The sequence below is a fragment of the Ochotona curzoniae genome, unplaced genomic scaffold, assembly GCF_017591425.1.
Source record: "Ochotona curzoniae isolate NIBS_2020 unplaced genomic scaffold, NIBS_Ocur_1.0 contig_2754, whole genome shotgun sequence".
Classification (NCBI taxonomy): Eukaryota; Metazoa; Chordata; class Mammalia; order Lagomorpha; family Ochotonidae; genus Ochotona; species Ochotona curzoniae.
The window spans coordinates 29,660,761-29,682,049 of NW_024465582.1; the positions used below are offsets into that span (position 1 = coordinate 29,660,761).

General features: G+C 39.5%; 1 protein-coding gene and 1 long non-coding RNA gene across 2 annotated transcripts in view; both read right to left on the minus strand.

Annotated features, from left to right (window-relative positions):
- Nucleotides 1-659: 659 nt before the first annotated feature.
- Nucleotides 660-21,289, minus strand: part of ERCC8 (ERCC excision repair 8, CSA ubiquitin ligase complex subunit) — a 31,232-nt gene continuing 10,602 nt past the window's right edge. Inside the window, exons 5-12 of the mRNA XM_040977583.1 lie at nt 20,015-20,096; nt 17,645-17,713; nt 16,583-16,649; nt 14,671-14,771; nt 13,171-13,295; nt 7,779-7,976; nt 5,587-5,667; nt 660-1,828 (exon numbers count right to left, since the gene is read on the minus strand). Coding sequence (XP_040833517.1) covers nt 1,760-1,828; nt 5,587-5,667; nt 7,779-7,976; nt 13,171-13,295; nt 14,671-14,771; nt 16,583-16,649; nt 17,645-17,713; nt 20,015-20,096 — 792 coding nt within the window. The 3' untranslated portion in view covers nt 660-1,759. The remainder of the gene's footprint in view (nt 1,829-5,586; nt 5,668-7,778; nt 7,977-13,170; nt 13,296-14,670; nt 14,772-16,582; nt 16,650-17,644; nt 17,714-20,014; nt 20,097-21,289) is intronic.
- LOC121154563 lies at nt 17,447-17,636 on the minus strand. Its single transcript, XR_005883555.1, has 2 exons — nt 17,599-17,636; nt 17,447-17,556 (listed from the first exon to the last, which is right to left on the minus strand). It is a non-coding gene; the product is annotated as an uncharacterized LOC121154563 (long non-coding RNA).

The window sequence follows — 21,289 nt, forward strand, 5'->3', positions numbered from 1 at the left end:
GAGAGAAGAAGAGAGAGACGGGACTTAAACCAGCATCCGTAAGGAGCGTGTGCACCAAGGATGGTGGTTTAACTAATCATGCCAGAATGCAGGTCCCCTATAAGCCTCTTGATGAAAAAAAAAATCTAACAAAAAGATAAAGCTTTTGATTACTTTCCTCTGAAGTTCCTTACAGAGAAAGAAAGCCTGATCCTGTAACACTATGCCTATTTGTATCATTTAGCGTCCACTATTACTTAAACATGTCAAATGGTGGCATTTTCCTTACTATTCTTTCATGTACTTAAAATCTATAGTTTCCCGCCCAATCAGGTCAAAAATATTTGTAAATTGAAAAAATTCCTTATATGAAGCTCCTTTAAAACATTCATGGAAAATATTTCCATCCAGCTGCCCTTGAACTTTTGGAAGTACCTTTATATATATATTTACCTTTATACATCTTTACAGTGTTGTAATAAGAAAAGTTTGATTATGACAGGAGAGGTCTGGAATGTGCGGTAATAATATGGGAAGATAGGTGTTACGAGGGTTACAGCCGTATGGAACATCTCATTAAGCAAAATTTTATACATCGTAAAGAGAATGGCCACCAAAATGTTAATGGTGGTTACTTTAGGGCGTTGACTGTAGGAGACCAATATTTTAGTTATTATGTTGAATTATGTAACTCTAAAGAAGCAATACAGTTATTTACAGTTTGAAAGAAGACTTTTTTTGACTTTTTTCCTTAAGACTAAAGCAGATGTCCAATTTTTCGCATCTTTCTTAGATGTCAGAAGCAATGTCGTAAGTGAGAGTATAATGGCCTAGGCTTTAGAAAATCAACCATAAAAATTATGGATTATGGAATATTTTGTCAGAAAGGTCTGATATAAGGCTTAAAGCTAGACTTAAACATTATACTTAAAAACCAGGCAATTGAATATTTGGTATTTAATCTCACTCAAATGTTTTACTCATCTCCTGTTGGTCAGAACCTGGAAAAGAGTGAATATAAGATGATGGTAATCATGTGTGGGTAGATCCAAGAGGAAAGCATGACGCAGATTTTGTGACAATATTTCGCATTTTGTGCCAAATTCCCACAAGGATATTTTCTGCTCGGATGAAGGAAGCAGGACTTGGGTACATCTTAGCTTTCACGGAAGGGGAGTTCCAGCAGGAACTGTGGAACTGTGGAACAGAAGCTGTGTCTGACATGAACATAAAGCAAACGCAGACACCCCTCTCCCTTCAGTCCGAGTTGAAAGCCTTCGGGGATACACATTTTGGATTGTGAGACAAGTCAAAAAAGATTGAACTTCAAGCTAGATGATGTTTAGTTGTATTGTGAAATGCGAATGTATGAATAAGAAAGAATAATCACGATTGTTTTTGATGTGCTCATACTTGGTGAAGTCATCCTTGAGAGCGTATAATCAACACTCGTAACCTCCAGCTATTTGTCTCCTTTTGCTGTTCGTAACACTTGCTCAAGGTTTCAGCTCAGGCACACTGCAACTCTAGGAACGGACCCAGGCCACAGCTACCATGATCAAGGAAGCATGCTACAGAATCGCTTCAGGATTTCAGGCCAATAGTAACCTTGTTTTGAATCTGGGAGAAAACAAATCACTCAATTTGAGGACTAATTTAGTTATAAGACATAGATCAAATGGTGGAAAAAAGAAAAGAAAACAAAACAAAAACCCCCAAAACAAAGCACACACACCAATAGCTGCATTTAACAAGTTTCTTCAACAGAGACACAGAAGTGCTACCCGTCATCGTCACTGCTGCTCCACGCATCTTCAAACGCTGGATGTAACTGTGTCTTGGCTGCAGTCTGAAAAACAAAAAATGAGATGTTAATATTCACTTCTTTATTTTAAGGCTTACAGCTATTAGAGGAACGATGAGATTACTTTGGAAAAAAACTACATGATCACACCACAAATTCAATATAATGCAATTTTATATTAAATAGGCATATCAGACTTCAAAGTAGTTATTGCATGAATATACATATACGCGAGCAGTCTTCAAGTTCATGGGAAAGGCTTTTTATCAAAAAACTGTATGTGGATTTCAAAATTACCTGCAAATTTCCCCATTTTCGGTGAACTTTCTGAAATTTATCTGTTCATTTCAGAGAGGGTGCTCCCATCACTTACTCAACTCTCCAAATGAATTCACTAGCGAGGGCTGAGACAGGGGAGGCCTGAGCTGGGTGGGCAATCCAGCAGGGTTGCAGCTTCAAGCACCCTAAGTTGCTGTTTCACTGAATGCCCACTAGGGGCATCAGGGAGAGCTAGCGTTTGAACCCAGGCATCCCAACCAGAGGAGTCATTCTCCATGTAGGTCAATTGCCTACCCAGCCGTCACTTTGTGACACATCCTCTTGCATACACTATGATGCCACTGCCATTGCTCAAGGTATTTCTGCAACTCTTTGGAAATGCCTTGAGAAGTGGCACATTCAAACTCGGATTAAGACTGGACTTCATGCCGTCAGTTGGATTTGATAGTCCAATATGTTGATGCTGGCAACTTTGCATTGTTTGGAAGGTTCTGACTTTCACAATACACACGCAAGAAATAGTGTTCACTAAGCTGAGCAATGTCAGGTCAAAAGTAATGTGAGGTATTAAGTGGTAAAGGCGCTGTATTTTATATGGTTGGTAAAGTAGCCCCAAAACACGTGCAAAACGAGAGAAATGAAATCACATTTGTGACCGGCACATGGATTCTGCAGAGAGGCACCGCAGGGGTGTGCATATCGAAGGTGATGCTTCAAACAACCAAACAGCAGAACAATTCTGCAGCTTTAGAGCCATGCCGAACAAGGGGAGCCAGAGAAAATGCGGTATCTGATGTTACTCTGTGACAAGTGAGCAAAAAGGCTCTTAGGACGGTCCCGTTCCTGAAGTACCCAGGCATTATGAATGAGATCTGCTTCTCCCTCTGCAGTTTTCACAGTGGCTCCATATTTATTTAGATCTAAAATCCAAAAATGTACTTGCTTCAAACTACTCTTAAATTATCTTAAAAAACATTGCTTTCTCACAACTAGTGGAAATTCTGTCTTAAAGGCAATCCCTAGTGCACGTCCTTTTTGCTGAACATGGTGACTCAGAATCTTCCAATTCAAAGTATAAAAACAGCAACCCAAGAATCAGCAAGGATATGGGAAAACAATACTTTAACTTAGGCATTTTTTTCATGGTTGTTATCTAGATCAGAGCACATTACTAAATCTAATGCCAGTTATTACTGCCTGGATGTACAACAAAAATTCTAACACACCCCAAATATCCAGATGAAAAACCATTTCCAAACCTCATGTAACTTACCACTAATTTTTAACATTTCATTATTTGCAAGAGCTCTGCAAATATGCTTATTTTTTTGAAGATTTATTTTTTTATTGCAAAGTCAGATATAAAAAGAGGAGGAGAGACATAGAGGAAGATCTTCAGTCCAATGATTTACTTCCAAAGTGACTGCAACAGTTGGAGCTGCGCCGATTCGAAGCCAGGAGCCTCATTGGGGCCTCCCACGTGGGTGCAGGGTCTCAAGGCTTTTGGGCCGTCCTCGACTGCTTTCCTGGGCCACATGCAGGGAGCTGAATGGGAAGCAGAGCTGCCAGGACTAGAACTGGCGCCAATATGGGATCCTGGCATGTTCAAGGTGAGGACCTTAGCCACTAGGCTACTGTGCTGGGTATCCAAGTATGCTCATTCTTTTACCTAAAAGTTTACTGAGTTTTCTGGATTTTAGAGCTTTTAATTTACTAAATTGAGTTATCCAAAGACATAATTGCCTGTGGATTAGGCGATCCTTATTCCTTACTCTGTTTTAAGATACCTTCTGCTTTTTCTGGTCATTTGTTAGTAAAGATGAAAGCATTCCTTTAAAAATATTTTTATTTTTAATTTGAAAGGCAGAAAGACACAGATTGAAAGAGTCCACTGCTAACTTACTCCTGGGATGCTCACCACACTGGGCCTGGGCCATGCCGGTCAAAGTCAGGACCCAGGAGCCAGGTGTCCTTTGTGTGTGTCAAGAATTCAAGTACCTGAACCACTGTCTGTTGCTTCCTAGGGTATGAACTGCCAGGAAAGCTGGATGGGAAGTGGGAGAGCAGAGATCCAGCCACGTGCTCGGGTGTGGGATGTTAGTGTCCTAAGCAGTGGCTGAACTGCTCTCAAAAGGACCTTTTAAATAGGAGTTGAACTGTGAACATACATTTATGGAACACAGACTAATGGGATCTTCATCATGACCATGTTCATGTCCTATCTACATCCACATGAGTCTTTCAAATTAAAATTTTATGGACACAGTACACGGCATGTTAAATTGAGACCGACTAGTATTCTCTTAAAAGTTGAGGGCCATGAGCACTGTATTTAAATCATATTTAGTTATTTACATTTTTTATTTAAAGGACAGAGACAGAAAGGTTTTCCATCCTCTGATTCACTCCCTAAGTGCTCCCAAGCATTCCAAGCTGGGGCTTGCCTGAAGTCAGGACCCTGAGCTCAGCCCCTCAGTGAGCGGGGACCCTAGCTCTTGGGCCACTACCTGCTGCCTCCCAGGGCATGCAGTAGAAAAGAGCTCAAACGCAAGTTGAGAAGCTGGGAATTCACCCCAAACAGGAACCTAACTACATGCAATAAATGCCCACTTCTCAAGAGCACATGTTAAATAAGAATCTATAACTCTAAAATTAAATATAAAACTAAATTTCTGTGTATATTTGCAATTTGATTTCTACTACTTGTTAATTTTTTCACAAACAAAAGTTCTTTTACATGAGTTTAGTCTATATAACAAGGAAATATACTATTAGAGTCTTATGCTCTGGGCACCTCTCTGATGGGCTGCAACTACCACTGGTGAGCATGAGAACCAGGACGCCTGGCTGGACAGGTGCTGGCACCCACTGGATGAGCGTGGGCTGGAGGGTAGTCAGGTTAACTTAGGCTTCAACGCCCAATGATACATACAAGATCTGAATGGGATGTGGGACAGACTGGATCAGTACACTGCACATGCTGGCAGGTGCAGGAACCAGAGCTGTGGGCTGTGCTGTGGGCTGTGCTGTGGGGAATATTGTGGGTCGGGCTGACTGGGCTGCAGCTCCCCCTGTTGTACAAGAGGGCCAACTATGTCGTGGGCAGGGTTGGGCTGGGCTGCAGCACCTATTGGTTTGCAGAGGAAGGAGGGCAGAACAAATTGATCAACTACCCCAGTGGAGCTTGGCAGCAAATTTCTAGGTAAATGGAGTTGAGGTGGACTATGTCAGCCAATTGACCTTGGAAGGATAGCCTCATCCTTGGAGTGGCACTATCAACAGCATCTTAGAGCTATCAAAACCACTTGAGCAGAACCCTCAGAACATGCTCCACGGTGGGGACCCTGGGATGACGGTGGGTACTGAGGCTGTTGGAAGGCTGGGTGTGGTCTCTCCCAGTGTATCCCCTCTGCCCAGATATAGAAAGAAGAAAAAGTAAATGTGTAAACAATGGACTAGCCCATTTTCCCCTCACCCTGACCAACTATGTAAACATCAAAAACAAACAAACAAAACAAACTCACCTCATCATCGTCCGGAACTGGTTCCCAAGAAGATGGCACCCAAGCCAGGATATTGCAGTCTCTGCTGCCACTATACAGTTCCTGTAAAACATAGAGCAAAGATGCGATTCCTAATTTAAGGCATAAAGCAACTACAGCAATGTCTTAAATGATTAATACTTATGGTAGGTCAATAAGAGTAATTCAATTCCTACTCTATGGCAACTTGGCTGATGTATATTTTTTTATGATAAAACTATATTTCATATTTGAAAACAAGATAAGCTAGAGGTTATTAATCATGTAAAAACTTTATAAAACACTCAACTTATTAGTGATTTTATTGATTCATAGTATCCATATCATTCAGGTGTTAGAGAAAAGAAAAAAGGACAGACTTTCTCCTTCTTTTAATAACTGAATATTTGATTTAATTGAAGAAACAATATGAATTTTTATTAAGACTGGCTGAAAGTCCACAAGTTTTATCTAGCTTACAGCTCCTTCTTTGGTTGCTATAGGACAGGTTAAAGCTGCCTTTTCTGTGCCTGGGGATGTGTGATAAGATTACGCCTGGGTTGTACAGTATCTGTCATTGTCTTTAGGGATACGCTGTTTGCTTAGGGCTGAATGATACATTCTGCTTTCTCCAACAAAACCAAGGAAAATGAGTTAAATTACCTAGATACTAATACATCTCTATTCAGGGGTTGAACAGTGGTGGTATATATCTTTTATTTTAAATAATTTTTAAAAGATTTATTTATTTTTATTGGCAAATCAGATTTAACAGAGAGACAGAGGAAGATCTTCTGTCCACTGATTCACTCCCCAAGTGATCGCAGACGTCTGGAGCTGAGCTGATCTGAAGCCAGGAGTTAGGAGCCTTTTCCAGGTTCTTCAAGTGAATGCAGGGATCCAAGCACTTGGGCCATCTTCTGCTACTTTCCCACGCACATCAGCAGGGAGTTGGATGGGAAGCAGAGCAACCAAGAAGCTGTGCTGGCACTGCAGACATCAAACGTGCTACAATTGAGTGCCAGCCCCTGCCTAAGTGACTTTTTGCCCTTACAAACATCTTTCTGTATTTCTGCAATAAGCTTTCACCCTTGTTCTAGGACACAATTAAGTGTTCTAATTGTTCATCTCAAAAACAATTTGAGGCATTGGAACATTTATTCTTTTATACAAATAAGGGTTGAGGATAAGGAAAAGATATGAAGTTCTTCACAGAGTTCAGATGTAAAAAGATAAAAAAAAAACTAGATATGTATTGTGAAATTTCTAAATCACATCAAAAATGTATAGTTGGAAACAGAAAAGGAAATGGTTCTCTAATGAATTATGAAAAGCAATCTAAAATCTTAGGAGACTGATGTTTTTACTGCAAAATTCTAACTAGGAAGTTATTATTTGAGAGAAATAACACAGAGGAAATGATGGCCACCTCCTCATTGAATAACAATGGTTTTGTACACCAAGACTGATAAAAAAATTAGGTCTCTGGCTGTCCCAACCGTTAAAGAAGCATAAAGGATCATTAGCCTGGCACACTCTCAGTTTATTCTAATTGTTATGAAGCTCCAAAATGGTAGAAAGCAGTAATTTACTGCCAGAATATTTGGGTTATTAACGACTGGTATTGTACAGGGGTGTACTGAAAAATCAGGTCATTGTCTTATAGCACAAGGTCAGGTACAAAACTCGGCAAATTTCACTGGATGATAAAGGTCTCTAAGCTCTGACAATCCAGTTTTCATGCTATCAGTAATCTTATCATGAATGTCACTGCCCTTAGCAGTACAAAAGGGGAAGTGTCAATTACCTTGCCATAGTGGATTCTTTGAAAGGAGCATATAAGGTAATTTGTGTAAATAATCTCTGAAAAAAAAAATCTGCTATGTTTTTTTATAATTTTTTTTTACCCAGAAAATTGTTTGCAAGACAATGTGTAACTCATCAGATTTTAACTGCTAAACAAATGGAGCCCATATTTAACAGAATTTATCTTAATCAAGGTGCACTGTAATACGGTGATTCACACACACACCCTATTACTTTATAGTCCTGGCTGTATTACTCTTCCCTAAATAAACTCTAGTTAAAATGTGCATTAAATGTACAACTCAGAATGAAATCACTATCTACTCTTACAGTTATTCCACTAAGTTAATTACCTCAATGTTTCAAGCTCCCTTAAGTATCATTCTTACCTGGAAATTAGACTGAAATACACAGCAGTCAACGTTTTTATAATGTCCCTTAAGCATAGTTATCTGTTCTCCTGAGTAAATCGCATAAACAGCAATAGTGCTACCATATGGTACAAAAACAAATTCTGAGCTGCAGCCACAGGAGACAGAGAATTTCAATCCTTTTCTGCTGTCATTACAAACTTTTCCATAGTTCACCTGTAAGATAAAAATCATGAAATTATTCTTAACTAGATATGAATGAAACAGCCAACAAAGACTGAGAGAAATATTTCAAATATTATAATACTCTATGGAAAAGACTTAAATTTGAAGAAAAATTCCAGTGTCCTAACAGAAAAAACAATTGGCTACATCTCGCTTATCTTGCATTCACAGCAACCACATGGGCATTGCACGCTTGTGCCAAACAGAATTAAAGAGAAAGTTTATTTTGGTATGGAAAAATTTTGAAGTCCATGTCGTTAAAAAGTTCATAAGAAATGTATACTACGAAAAAACTACGCATAGGTTTCAAAATTGTTTTGCACCAAAATAAACTTATTTTTTAAGTATGTCCATACAAATAGTTAAAAAAATTAAAATTTCCAGATTTGAACCTTGGTATAAAGATGCAGATTAAGGTAACTATGAAGGATCATTTTAGATCATTTAGCAAACAGCTCAAAAAACATAAGGAACTTAATGCTGGTACAGGTGAACTAACTACGTTGGGGCAACTCTAATTCGGTTATTCCTTTGAAAAGGCCAAGTGGCATATTATTTAACAAAACATAAGGATACCTCTTTTCACGGGGGAAGAATATATAGGTTTCTATTCCTTCCATTAAAAATAATTTTGATTGTGAAACACACATAACAGAAAATTTCTTGCCTTTCAACCATAAGGATGTGGTCTTCACAAAGTTTATGAAAATATACACTAGTAAAAAAAGTTTGTAGTCAAAAAAAATCTTATCTTTCAATTATATCTTTCCACAAACTTCTTGAATTATCCTTATACATTACACTGTTATAAAACCATTACCACCACAAACACTAAAACTCTTTTCTTACAAAAGTATACTCATTAAGGTACGAAGATATTCTCACCCTGTAACTTAGTAATTACTCCTGGGATTATGCCTTAAGAAAACAATTAAACAGCAAGATGCTGTAAGCCCAGAGGATTTCAATGCAGCATTATCTGGTATGGCACAATAACTGGGAACAGACATATATTCCTAGTAATGTTCTATTAATTCTACGGTTTATAAGAACCCCTTCCATGAAATAACATGAAGTTTAAGTACAGAAAAAGCACCGTGAACAAGTAGTATATAAAATGTAATTTCAGTTTTACATAAATAACCCTCTACCTGGAACAACAATACAGCCCTGCACTGCACTCCCAGGGTGCGGCCGGCAGACCCAGCGGCGCAGGCCCATCCAGCACTGGACACTGAGGCCTTCCAGACCCGCCCAACACGTCTGAAATCTTCATCTGAACAAGATCCCTAGTTTATCTGTATGTTCATCAAACTCTAAGAAGCTCTGGGCTAAATAGACAAGCAGGTTTACTTTCTGCTGGTAATACTGATAAGAAGCTTGGGGTGGTGGGGTATAAAACTAAAAGCTAATCATTCGGAAATGTATCCTAAAATCTCCCTTCCTTGTAGCTAATGTTAGAGTGTAAACAGTGATTACCTTTTTTCTCTCTTACAGGGGTTGGTTGGGAGTGTGATGCGGATACACTGAGGCCCAGCTGGCACTTGGCTTACCCATCCTACCAGCACATCTGCTTAGCCACCTCAAGCAGCAGTGGCACAGAAGGTTAAGAAGGTATAGAAGGCATTCAGAAAACTTGTTTTTTGTTTTTTCTCCCTCGGCCTCCCACCCCACTCCGCGCGCCTGCGCACAGCTCCGGACTGCGCGCAGAGCTCCGAACCAAAACTTGCGTCTTGAATTCTGCCTTTGTGGAGGGGCTCCGCAGAAGCAATGATTTAATTTCTCAGTTGCATTTTTCCAATCTGTTGAGTGCAGCTACATATCATTTACCAGAAAGTTGTGAAAATGGAAATGAAATCATGTATGTGAGAGCATCTGTAACATTATTATAGGCAGCAAATTTTTAATTTGTTAATTCTTATACAAGTTTAAAAGTCTAGCATTTCCACATTTGCATCTTTTGAACCTATATACTAGTGGTGGTGAAAGTGGGAGGTGCAGGTGGATAAAATACACAAAAATCTTCTATTAATAATTATACATAACCCCTGTGAAAATTATGAACTGCCAGACTGTGAGAGCTTCATTAACAGCTGCTGATCGCAACACTTAGTGTCTTCGCACTGCACCACATTCCTTCCCAAATACGAACTGGAAAGCTTCCAGTGAGGTAAGAATGTTAGTTCACTAGCCTCTTTTCTATTTGTTTTTAAAAGAAATTATTTGAGAGGCAAGGAGAGAAGAACAGGGAAGAGAGAGCTCACGTTTGCTGCTTCACTCCCCAAGTCCCCACAAGAGCCAGGGACTCCTGAAGAGCTGGGACTCGAACCCAGGCTCTGACCCGGGAGCAGCGCTTTAACTGCTGAGTGCAGTGCCACCTGCAGCTCACTAACTTTGGTCTTGGCCTTAGATTTTCCTCCTCCAGTTCTAGCCAGAACTCTTCATCACAGTCATCTTTGTAAGTCACTGGGCTGAGCAAATCATGAAGCGGGTGCAAAAATTAAGCCTCTCAATGCGCAAGGAAGGAGTTGAAGCAACAGCTTATGCAGGGAAGAGCTGCTGTTCATTAAGTGCCTACCTTGTGTCTCGCTTGGAAAGGTGATGATTCTCTAAGCTGCCTATTTTATAAATATAAATGCTTACCATAAAACCCAGTGTGGGAGGGCCAAGCGCAATAGCCTAGTAGCTAAAGTCCTCATCTTCCATGCACTGCACTGGGATCCCATACAGGCACTGGTTTGTGTCCTGGTTGCTCCACTTCCCATCCAGCCCTCTGCCTGTGGCCTGGGAGAGCAGTGGAGGATGGCACAAAGCCTTGGGACCCTGCACCTGTGTGAGAGATTTGGAAGAAGCTCCTGGCTCCTGGCTTTGGATTTGCTCAGCTCCGGCCATTGTGACCACTTGGGGAGTGAATCCGTGGATGGAAGATCTTTCTCTCTATCTTTCCTTTTCTCTGGAAATCTGCCTTTCCAATTAAAAAAAAAAAAGAAAGAAAAAAAAGAAAAGCAGTGTGCGCTACATGGCATGTTATAAATCATTATGAAAGTATTAAGGCAGAACAGGCTACTACTGGCAATAGTGTCTTTCCCTTTTAAAGAGCAATTTATCTATTCAAAATGCAAAAATGCAGAGAGAGGGAATGGCAAAGAGATGTCCTATTCCGCATCTTCCATCCCACGCGGCCACAATGTCCAGGGTTGGACCAGGCCAATGATGAGCGAGGAGCTTCACCTGGGTCACTAAGTGGACTGCAGGGTCATCTTCCATTGCTTTCTCATGCACATTGGCAGGGAGCTATTCAGAGAAACAGAGCAGCCAGGCTGCAAACCAGCACTCATATGGATGCAGAATATGGTACAGGTGGTTCAACTCACTGGCCCCATAGCACAGCTTGTGGACAATAATATCGTAAAGGTGGTATTTAAACATATATATTTATTTTTATTTGAAAGGCAGATTTTATAGAAACAGAAGGAGATTTTGAGAGAGAAGGTCTTCTATCCACAGGTTCACTCTCCAAATGGCTGCAAGACCACAGCTGAACCTATCTGAAGCCACGAGCCAGGGGCTCCTTCCTGGTCTCCCAGTGGGTGCAGGGTCCCAAGGCTTTGGGCCGTCCTCCAGTGTTTTCCCAGGCCACAAGCAGAGAGCTGGATGGGAAGTGGGGCTGTTGGGATTAGAACTAACACCCGTATGGGATCCCAGTGTGTGCAAGGCAAGGACTTAGCTGCTAGCCTACTGCACCGGGGCCCTGAAAGAGAATTATTAACCATGTTTTTTGTTAATAAGCATGTTTCTCTTCCTCTCTGTATATTTGACTTTGCAATAATAAAGAAATAAATCTTTCCCCCAAAATTTAAAAATAAGCTTATAGTAGCTTTACTAAATACCTGAGAAAACTGACTTTCTAAAGAGAAACGGGGGTTTATTTGCCTCATGATTTTGGGGATTCAGTCCAAGACTGGCTGTGCACTACCGGGTCTGTTATCTGGAAGACTGTATGCCAGAAGAACAATAGCATAAACTGAGCTATGAGGCACACAGAGCGATGGGGCTGGACTCAGCCTTTATAACCATCTGCTTGGAGTTCCTTTTCCCAAGAGTACCCCTCAGTGATGTAAGGACCTCTTTCTAGGCTGGATGACTTTGGGTTTATCCAATTGCCTTGCTCCTTTCAAACAGTAGTATACTAATAACAATACCTACACAAATGCTTCAAGGGGTGTGAGTATAGTCAGGATTATAGTAAGAGTGAAATCTCGACTCAAACTCTCAGCTTTCCAGCTGCAGGTAAGGGGCCTGTGCCATATCACAGCCAGCTAAGCCTCTACCTGTGCAACGAGCACGCTACCCTGGCTCTGGTTCCAGTCCTAGAGGCTCCACTTCTGATCCAGCTCCCTGTTAACGGCCTGAGAAAACACAAGAGGATGGTTCAAGTCCTTGAGCCCCGGCACCCATACGGAGACACAGAAGAAGCTCCCTGCCCGACTGCAGACTGGCCCAGCTCTGGCTATTGCGGTCATTTGGAAAGCGAACCAGACGATGGAAGATCTCTTTCTCTCCGTAACTTCTCCTTTCAAATAAAAATAAATAGATCTTTAGAATAAATAAAATCAGGCAAGTCACCTAATAGTTTTCTCTTCCTCATATGTAAAATACATATAACACTAATTATCACTACAGCATTGGTGGTGATGTTTAAATGACATTATATGCTCCAATATGCATGTTAAAAACTGATTATGTATTAGCACAGTATTTGGCAATATGCTTTAACTATTATCATCACCAAACGACAAGCTTTTTGAAGTTTATTTTCTAAGGTACTGAACCAACAAAACACAAAGCAAGGACTAAAACATACACAAAAATAGCACTAGAAGAGTCCACCAAGATCCCAGAACCTTTAAAGCACATTTATTTCAGTATTTAATATTTAATTTTAATTTTAATCTATATTGGTGGTCCTAAGTCTTTCAGGAAACAGCTGTGATCACACACTAAGTGTAGGGGTGTGGGTGGGAGTGGAGGGCATGCAATTTGTAGAGCATGGCGTGGGAAAATAAAAATATGCATTTTAAAAGTTGTAAGTCCAAAGAAGTACAGTAAAGGCAGACTAATAAAGTGCATGTCAACGATTCATTTCCTTACTTCATGTACCAAAAGGTACTAAAAAGCTTCTTACCAGTGTGTTTTCTCCATTGGAACTATTCCACAGCCTCATTCGATTATCTGTTCCAACAGTGAGGAGGTGGAGTCCATCGTTTGTAAAACATAAGCCGTTAACTTTCCCATTATGAGCAGTGTTTGCTGTGAAGGAATATACACATTAAGAATAACTACCCGAGTTACTTAAAATATACTGATTACATCTGAAGTTAGCCAACCGTTCACATTATCCTAATATTAAAAGCAACATGAATTAGAATTAAAAAATGGGAAAACAAGGAAACCAAAGGGGAAAATATTCTGATACACACACAGACACAGTGGTGAGCAAGCTGTGCTGTCAGGTTAAATTCAGTGCGTAGCTCAACATAAAACTAAACATCTTTCCTTTTTCTTATGTTGCCATTTTCTTAAAAAAATCTATTTTACAGAGAGAAGGAGAATCAGAGACAGCGAGATCCAAACGCCTGGAGCTTCTTTCTTGGCTGGCCACGTGCTCTTTCTCCAGGTCATAAGCAGGAAACTAGGAAGTGGAGCAGCTGGGACACAAATCAGTACGCATATGGTATGCTGGTGCCACAGGAGGAGGATTAGCCCGCTACACTACTGATCCAATGCTAACATTCTGACTTCTAAACTAAAAATCACTCTATAAGGGCCAGTTCCATGGCCATGACAGGAGACCAGTTTGGAGTTCTTTGTTACTGGTTTCAACCTAGTTCACCTTGTAACACTTTCAATCTTGTTACACCACTGGTGCTAACAACCACTGTGGGAGTGGAAGCGCTGAATGAGAGATTTGCTCTCTCCTGTCACTGCTTTCCAACTAAGTCAGTCGTAAAAACAAAACATATATATTATTTTAAAGTAATACTAGTGTTGCTTATTAAGACAACTTTAATAAGGAAAGGATAATTAACCACTCCAGTCTCAATCAAAATTTGCATCATTTTCATAATGAATGAGCTTGAGAAAGCATAACTTTCATCAGTCTAATTGAATCAAACAAGACAAACATAAGTAACATATAGTTCAACCTAATGTATGTCTAGTTCATAGTTAATTTTGAATCAAATTTCTATACAGCAGATAAATTCTACTTTAAAAATGTAATAGAGGTAGATGTTTACTTATTTATAATAGAGTACTCACGTTTGTACAACTATAGAAAATGTTACTGCTTCTGTAACTTACTGTGGCTAAGTGGCACTAAATTGAATAGTTAGCCTCACAGGGGTAAAAAAAAACAAAAAATCAGTAAAGCCAAGTTAACCCAGAAAATTTTTTACCCTGGAAAACTAAAAACTAAAAATGGGTCACTTAAGTTGCCTCACTTACTTGTATCTTGAAGGCAACGCTAATTTAATTTGTGGTGAAATGTCTTTTTTTTTTCAAATTTCATAAATTCTGCGATTTGTCAGTGTATGTTTGCTTCAACTTTAATGTAAAACTTAAACAACTTCAATATACAACTCTACCAACTGCCATACTTCTAAGTTCATGCAGTCTTCATTACCTGATTCAACAGCTTGTGATTTTTCCCCGTTATGTTGATCAAGAGTAATCAAACATCCTGATGCTCTCCTTACATCCCATAATTTTACTCTGCTGTCAGCACTGAGAAGAAATAAACACCACACAGGACAGTCATCCACCTTGCAGCTTTGACACAACTGATAAGCGTAAACACACTTATGCATTTGGCTTGCACCTTTGCCTTTTCAGCAAATATTCAATAGATGACAACAACAAAAAAGGTGAGAAATCATCAAAAGGTAACTTGCTTTTTTGCAGATCATGAGGACAAAATTCTGCTTTTCATGTCACTGTTTTCAAAGACACGAGCATTCTGTGCCTCAACGGCAACACGGATGTGAAGCTTGCTGAAAGTCTGATACTCTACGCTTTTTGCTTGCTACCCAAGTGTTGTCTAGAAAAATCAGCAGCTAATTTTACTTTGCTTAAAATCAATGTGGTGTAGATTTGGTGCTTTTTATGTCTATTTTAAAAATGAGAATGAAGTGAATTATGAGGGCAAAGTATTTTTGTTTGGTTTCCTGTGCTCAAATTAATCTTTGCCACACGAGGACTTAATGTTGTCTAGCAGTTAGATGCACATTTTCATTGTCTTTCAACTAAAAGAAGAAAGGCAAAGCCATAATCATATGTCAATTTCAGACCTTATTCCTAAGGAAACACGCTCCCAATTACAAAGATGCGATCATGTGCTCACACAGATCTTAACAATACTCTAACTCCACTGGCTTATCCACGTCATTTTAATGAATTACCATACGTTTCATTTATGTTTTCAAGTTTTTATTATTTATTAATAGTAAATTCTCTAACACACAAATAAAATCCCTCAAAACTTTATAATTCTTTTAGAATTAAATGCTGATGATTCATTTTTCTTTACTATATACCTAACAAAAATGTACTTTTACTAAAAGCATCTTACAGCAGGCGTAACCACTAACTTCCTAACCATACCCCTCATGCCAGGGTTGTCAGCTCTGAAGCCTTGGCTATTCTGTGTGTAGTGTGTCAGCACAATGCTTGGCATACCTGAGTTCAACTAACACCTCCCTTTCTGTTTTTAAAGTAACACTCTTGATACCTAGAAATCTCTGAAACAAAGGGCTTATTGAGATGTTGCAGATCCAAAGCAGCAAAGGACCAGTTCTTGCAACCACTTCCTGCAACTTTTAGAAGCAAGGTGAGGTAGCAGTTGGCAATGTGTCCACACAACTAAGAGCCAAGAGCATCCTTACAGTGACAATCTGGGGAGCGAAAGCCTGAACTGTTTATCCTAGACCCATGTTAGCGGCAGATAAGAGGGATAAAATAAAAGCAGGGAAGTTTTGGGCCAGGAGGATTAAAAAGTCCTTGTTCCCTTTGGCTTGGTTTAATTTGCAAGCATGACGGTACAAAGATTCTCATGTTTTCTCTTTATTCTAGAAGGTAAGCATCATTAATACGGACAGTTAGGGTTAGAATTACGATGCACTGGCGAGTAGTCAAAATACACTGTGGTGTCCCGAATAAAAAGATGGACTCCCAACGACATCGTTAGGATATTGATTATTGTTTATGCTTTTGATGCCAAGATCCACTTAAATGCCAGAGGGATGAACTTTTGACTGCTGTTGAGGTACTACATTACTGTAACACCATACGGGAAAACCCTGGAGGGCAGGGGGAATGGGAAGGGTCCAAGGCCAAATCCCTGAGCCTATGGAGCTGCATCATGAAAAAAAAAAAAAAAGAATCACAATGCAAAGGAAGATTTCTATTTCTCTGCTTTAACTTTTTAATTTTTTTTGTTTCCATGGTGCTAAGTAAATGTATCAAAATATTGTATCTTGTATACATGTAGCTTTAAAGTATTTATTATTAACTTCAAAATCATACAAACTGCAATTTACCTTGCTGTTGCTAAGATATAGTCATAACGTGGTGACCAGGAAACTGCCAGTATTTCCTGTCTGTGACCTGCAAATATAACTACATGAAAAGTCTTGCAAAATATTTGAAAAATCATATGGCAAAATGCTATTAATTTTGCCTAATTCCAATACAAATTAGACTAAATAGTAAGTATTTATATGTAAAGTCTATAAGGGAATTTTTAAAATACTGTCATTTATTATAAAAGGGCTGGTTTTGGTTGGGAATAATCATACCTAATGGTTCTTCTTAAATATGATTTTTAGCCAACGTTAACCAATCCATTAAATTCAATTACTTAGCTCCATAACAAAGTCATAGCAGTAAAACATTTTAAGGAATAAAAGTTTCATATTTTTATAATAAAAATTCATGATAATGTAATAAAAAAGTTATCCATCTCATCACACTCACTTGATATATTTAGTAATATGTGTTTCTTAGAGATGAACAACAATGTAACTGAGTTGACTTCAAAACTTTCATGGAAATGGGGAATTAAAAGCAATGCATATTTTCCATGAAGATTTTGAAGATTCTTGTTTTTTTTTTTTGTTTTCTGAATAGTGCTCCATCTTTTTATTGTTTAGAATTAGATAATCTAATATTGATAAAACATAGTAAAAATAATTTAAATTAAATACCCTTACCAAAGTATTATTTCAATATTTTCCTAGAATTCACCTAAATATTAGTAATAAGGCTAACTCATTAGCCAGAACAAAAGTAATGATATTTAAAAATTATAATGATGTAAGTGTACATCTTTTAAAATGTAGATATCACATAGTTTTGAGTTACATCTATGTCCATATCCTTTGAGTTTTCCCTACAGCTACTGGTTCATATACTAATTTCTCTTCAATGGTTTAATTTTATGAGAATAATGCATAGAACGCCCTTGATTTCTCTGCTGACTCTAGCAAATAGCACAAACACATTAGTCATGTCACTTACAAAGAAGATATTGTTAAAAATGCTTCTTTTATTGAACAGTTTACTCAAAGTAGCAGTTGTTTTCAAATTAAAAAGAAAAATACCCTGTAGAATGTGAGAACAGGATCCCGACTTTAAGTCACAAAGCTGTACTTTTGGTCCTCTTGTACCAACTGCAAAAACAAAAGCAAAAACCTCTTAAGAAAAGTTTATCATAAACTATCCACAAAAGGGAACAACATTACCATCAGGAATCAGGACATTGTCATTGTACCCATGAAGCAATGCAAAAATTTATGAATACTGACTTAAAATCATTTTATGTTTATTAGAAATCCTATAGTTAGGTAGTAAGAGAACTTGGTTCTGTTTTGAAATACAATTAGTCTCGAGAGGACTGTAATACTTTGGTTTCCCTGATGAGGAATCAGAAAGTTACTGAATACATGAAATTAGAAGATACGTTTATTTTGGTGCAAAACCTTTTGAAATCCATGCAGTATTTTTTTTTTTTCAAAACTACATATTTTCTATGAACTTTCTGAAATCCCTTTGTATGTGAGATACCAAAATATAATATTAAAATCAGGACTTTTTTATTACTTTGCATGATAGTTTTGTAGATATGGGGATTCAGCCCTGCACTTCCCCTTCCGCCCTCCCGTTTGCCCATATTATTACAAGAGTGTAGTCCCTTCAGCAGCAGTCACAAGTCCAACATTTTGCTATTTAAGTGTATCATGGCATTGCAGGCAATGCTGGAAAGCCTAGTATTACATTATTAAGGCATATTTAACAGTTTCTTGGGAGTCCTCCTTTGATTCGGGAGTAGAGAGGCATACTGCAACCTATTTTCACTTCCCAATATGCTAGTCTCCATTATAGAGCTCATCTATGAGAATGTATGTATATACACATATAAAAGTAAATGTACATACATAATTCAACACCACGTAGGTTTATTTCAATAGCTTAGTTTTACCAAGTCAAAGATATACTTTGAACCAGTAGTGGTAGGTCCACAGCACTTCTGGACACAGATGGAAAGACCTCAAAGAAACTGTTCTTCATAGACGAAGCAGGTGACTGATATCGCGGGGAGAGGGCATTCTCACAGTACCACAAAAGGATGAAATCACAAGGTACGGGTGACAGAAAAGACATTTACGCTTCCTTACATATGAACATTAAGTACATACACATGTATTTATTTTAAAGTCAGAGACACAGGATGAGAGAGCGTCTATCCAATGGTTCACTTCTCAGATGTCCACAGGGCTGAAGCAGCAGATGAGAATGCACGCTAGATCTCCTCGCTGCGTTGCAGGAACCCAGTTACTTAAGCCAGCACTGCTGCTCACAGGGTCTGTACCAGCAAGGAGGGCTCAGGGCCAGGAGGTGGACACTGATGGGAGATGTCGCTGTCCTAAAGGACATTTTCCCAGCAGGCCAAACACTTGCTCTGTTTGTGAAGCTTCTGTGCTTTCGTATGAAATGGATATTTAATTTGAATCAATATCCTAGAAGGAAAATAACTTCCTCATTTTAGAGTGATCAAACTGGAAAGACTGCCTATGTTATTCATGCAAAACCTTTGAAACTTTGTTGATTTAAAAGTAATTCTTTAGGGGACGGAAGCATGTTTTAATCATTGATTTCTAGCCACTAACATAGTGTCTGCTTTGTACAGTATCCGCTGAATTGAGTGTAAACTGTAGCATGCACTCCTTTTTAAAAAATAAGAATTGTGAATTTCATTTCAGTTAAAACTTATATATTAAATGTAAGTAGATACAAAAGGGAGAAATTGTGAAAATAAAAAGAAGGGACTGGCGTTGTGGTGTGGTGAGTAAAGTTGTTGTGGGCACCAGTTTGCGTACTGGCTGTGCCACTTCCAACCCAGCTCCCTGCTAACGCATGTGGGGAAGCAGCAAAAGACTGCTCTGTGTTTGGACCCCTGTACCCAAGTGGGACACCCGGAAGAGGCTCCTGGTTCCTGGCACTGGCCAGTTCCAACAGTTGCAGTCATCTGGAGAGTGAACCAGAAGGTGGAAGCTCTCTGTCTCTCTCTCTTTTTAAAGATTTATTTATTTTTATTGGAAAGTCAGATACACACAGAGGAAAACCTTTCATCCGTTGATTCATTCCCTCAGTGGCCACAGTGGCCGAAGCTAGGAGCCAGGAGCTTCTTGTGGGTCTTCCATGTGGGTGCAAGGTCCCAAGGCTTTGGGCCATCTTCCACTGCTTTCCCAGGCCACAAGCAAGGAGCTGGAGGGGAAGTGGGGCTGCCGGGATTAGAACCGGTGCCCATATGGGATCCCAAAGCGTTCAAGGTGAGGACTTTAGCCACTAGGCTACTGCACTGGGCCCAGGTGGAAGATCTCTTTTTCTTTCCCTATCTTTCCTTCTCTCATTATAACTCAAACAAATAGATCATTTAAAAAAAAAAAAGCAAAAGGAAGACAAGTACAAACCTGCTACCAAGCAGTGCCTGGTGGCGACTGGAGACATGTGATGGCTATAAACTGTTTCCTCAAAATTAAATACATCTGCAGGCTGGTAATCAAAAGACATTTAATACGTGTAAGTTACAAATATAAAAACAAGGCAATACAGTTTCTATTTTTTCCATACTTTCAGCTGTCTTAAAACTCCACTAATTCAAATATAAGGATATAATCTCCCAAAACTAATTATTATTTTTTTTATTAAAAATTTTATTTATTTGAAGAGCAGAGTTTTAGAGCGAGTAAGACATGAAAAGTGTCCTATGTGTTAGTTCACTTCCTTAATGGCTGCCAGGGCTGGGGCTGGGCCAGGCTGAGCCAAAAGCCGAAGATTCCATCTAGATTTTCCACACGAGTTGCAGGGGCCCAAGGACTTGGGCTGTCCTTTGGTGCCTTCACATTTACATGAGCAGAGACTTGGAGTGGAGCAGCCAGGACGTGGACCAGCACTTACACGATGGCTTATATATCATATGTCACATGATGGCTTAACTTGCAGTGCCACAATGTCAGCCCCTAAAGTCGGTCATTTTAACACATGGTAGCAGTTTATGAGCACAGCCACTTGCCATCTGTCCTCTCCCCTCATGATTCTGAACTCATTGGAATAAACCGTGCAAACCTTACCAGTTCCCTGTCCATTTCTTTCTCTCTCCAGTTTAGATTCCAACACCCAACACTTGCTAACGGCCAATGCTCCTTTTTCCCCGATCCTGTTACTGGCCATGACCTTGACTTGGGCTGACTTGACATCCAGTGGTATCTGCACAGAGGCCAGAAACTTCTTCCACAAAGGGACAGAGGTACTGAGGACCAACCCCTCATCTCTGCTACTGCAGCGGCAAAGCAATATGTTTGTGTTCCGAAACCTTTATTTACAAAAACAAGCATGAGCCAGTCTTGTCCAGAGTCTAGACATGGCTAATCCCAATCCAGGTGAAAAAGAATATCTTGTCACAGGCAGAGCAGTTTTACTAGAAGAGCACACACACTTCCAGTGGGCTTTCAGTAGTGACGGCCGGTCCAGCCGGACTTGACCAGTATCCTGTGCGCTCTCCTGCCGCTATTTCAGGGCTTCTCCACTCTACAAGCTTTCCACTGAATGCCACCAAGTGCTCACACCTTCCATTTCAATGAGAATGCAGGCGGTTTTCAGTCAAGAATTCCCTTGATATCTTACCAACAACCCACAAAAATACTTCCTCCTCTTTCCTGTTGCTTCACCACTCTTAGCCCGGGGGA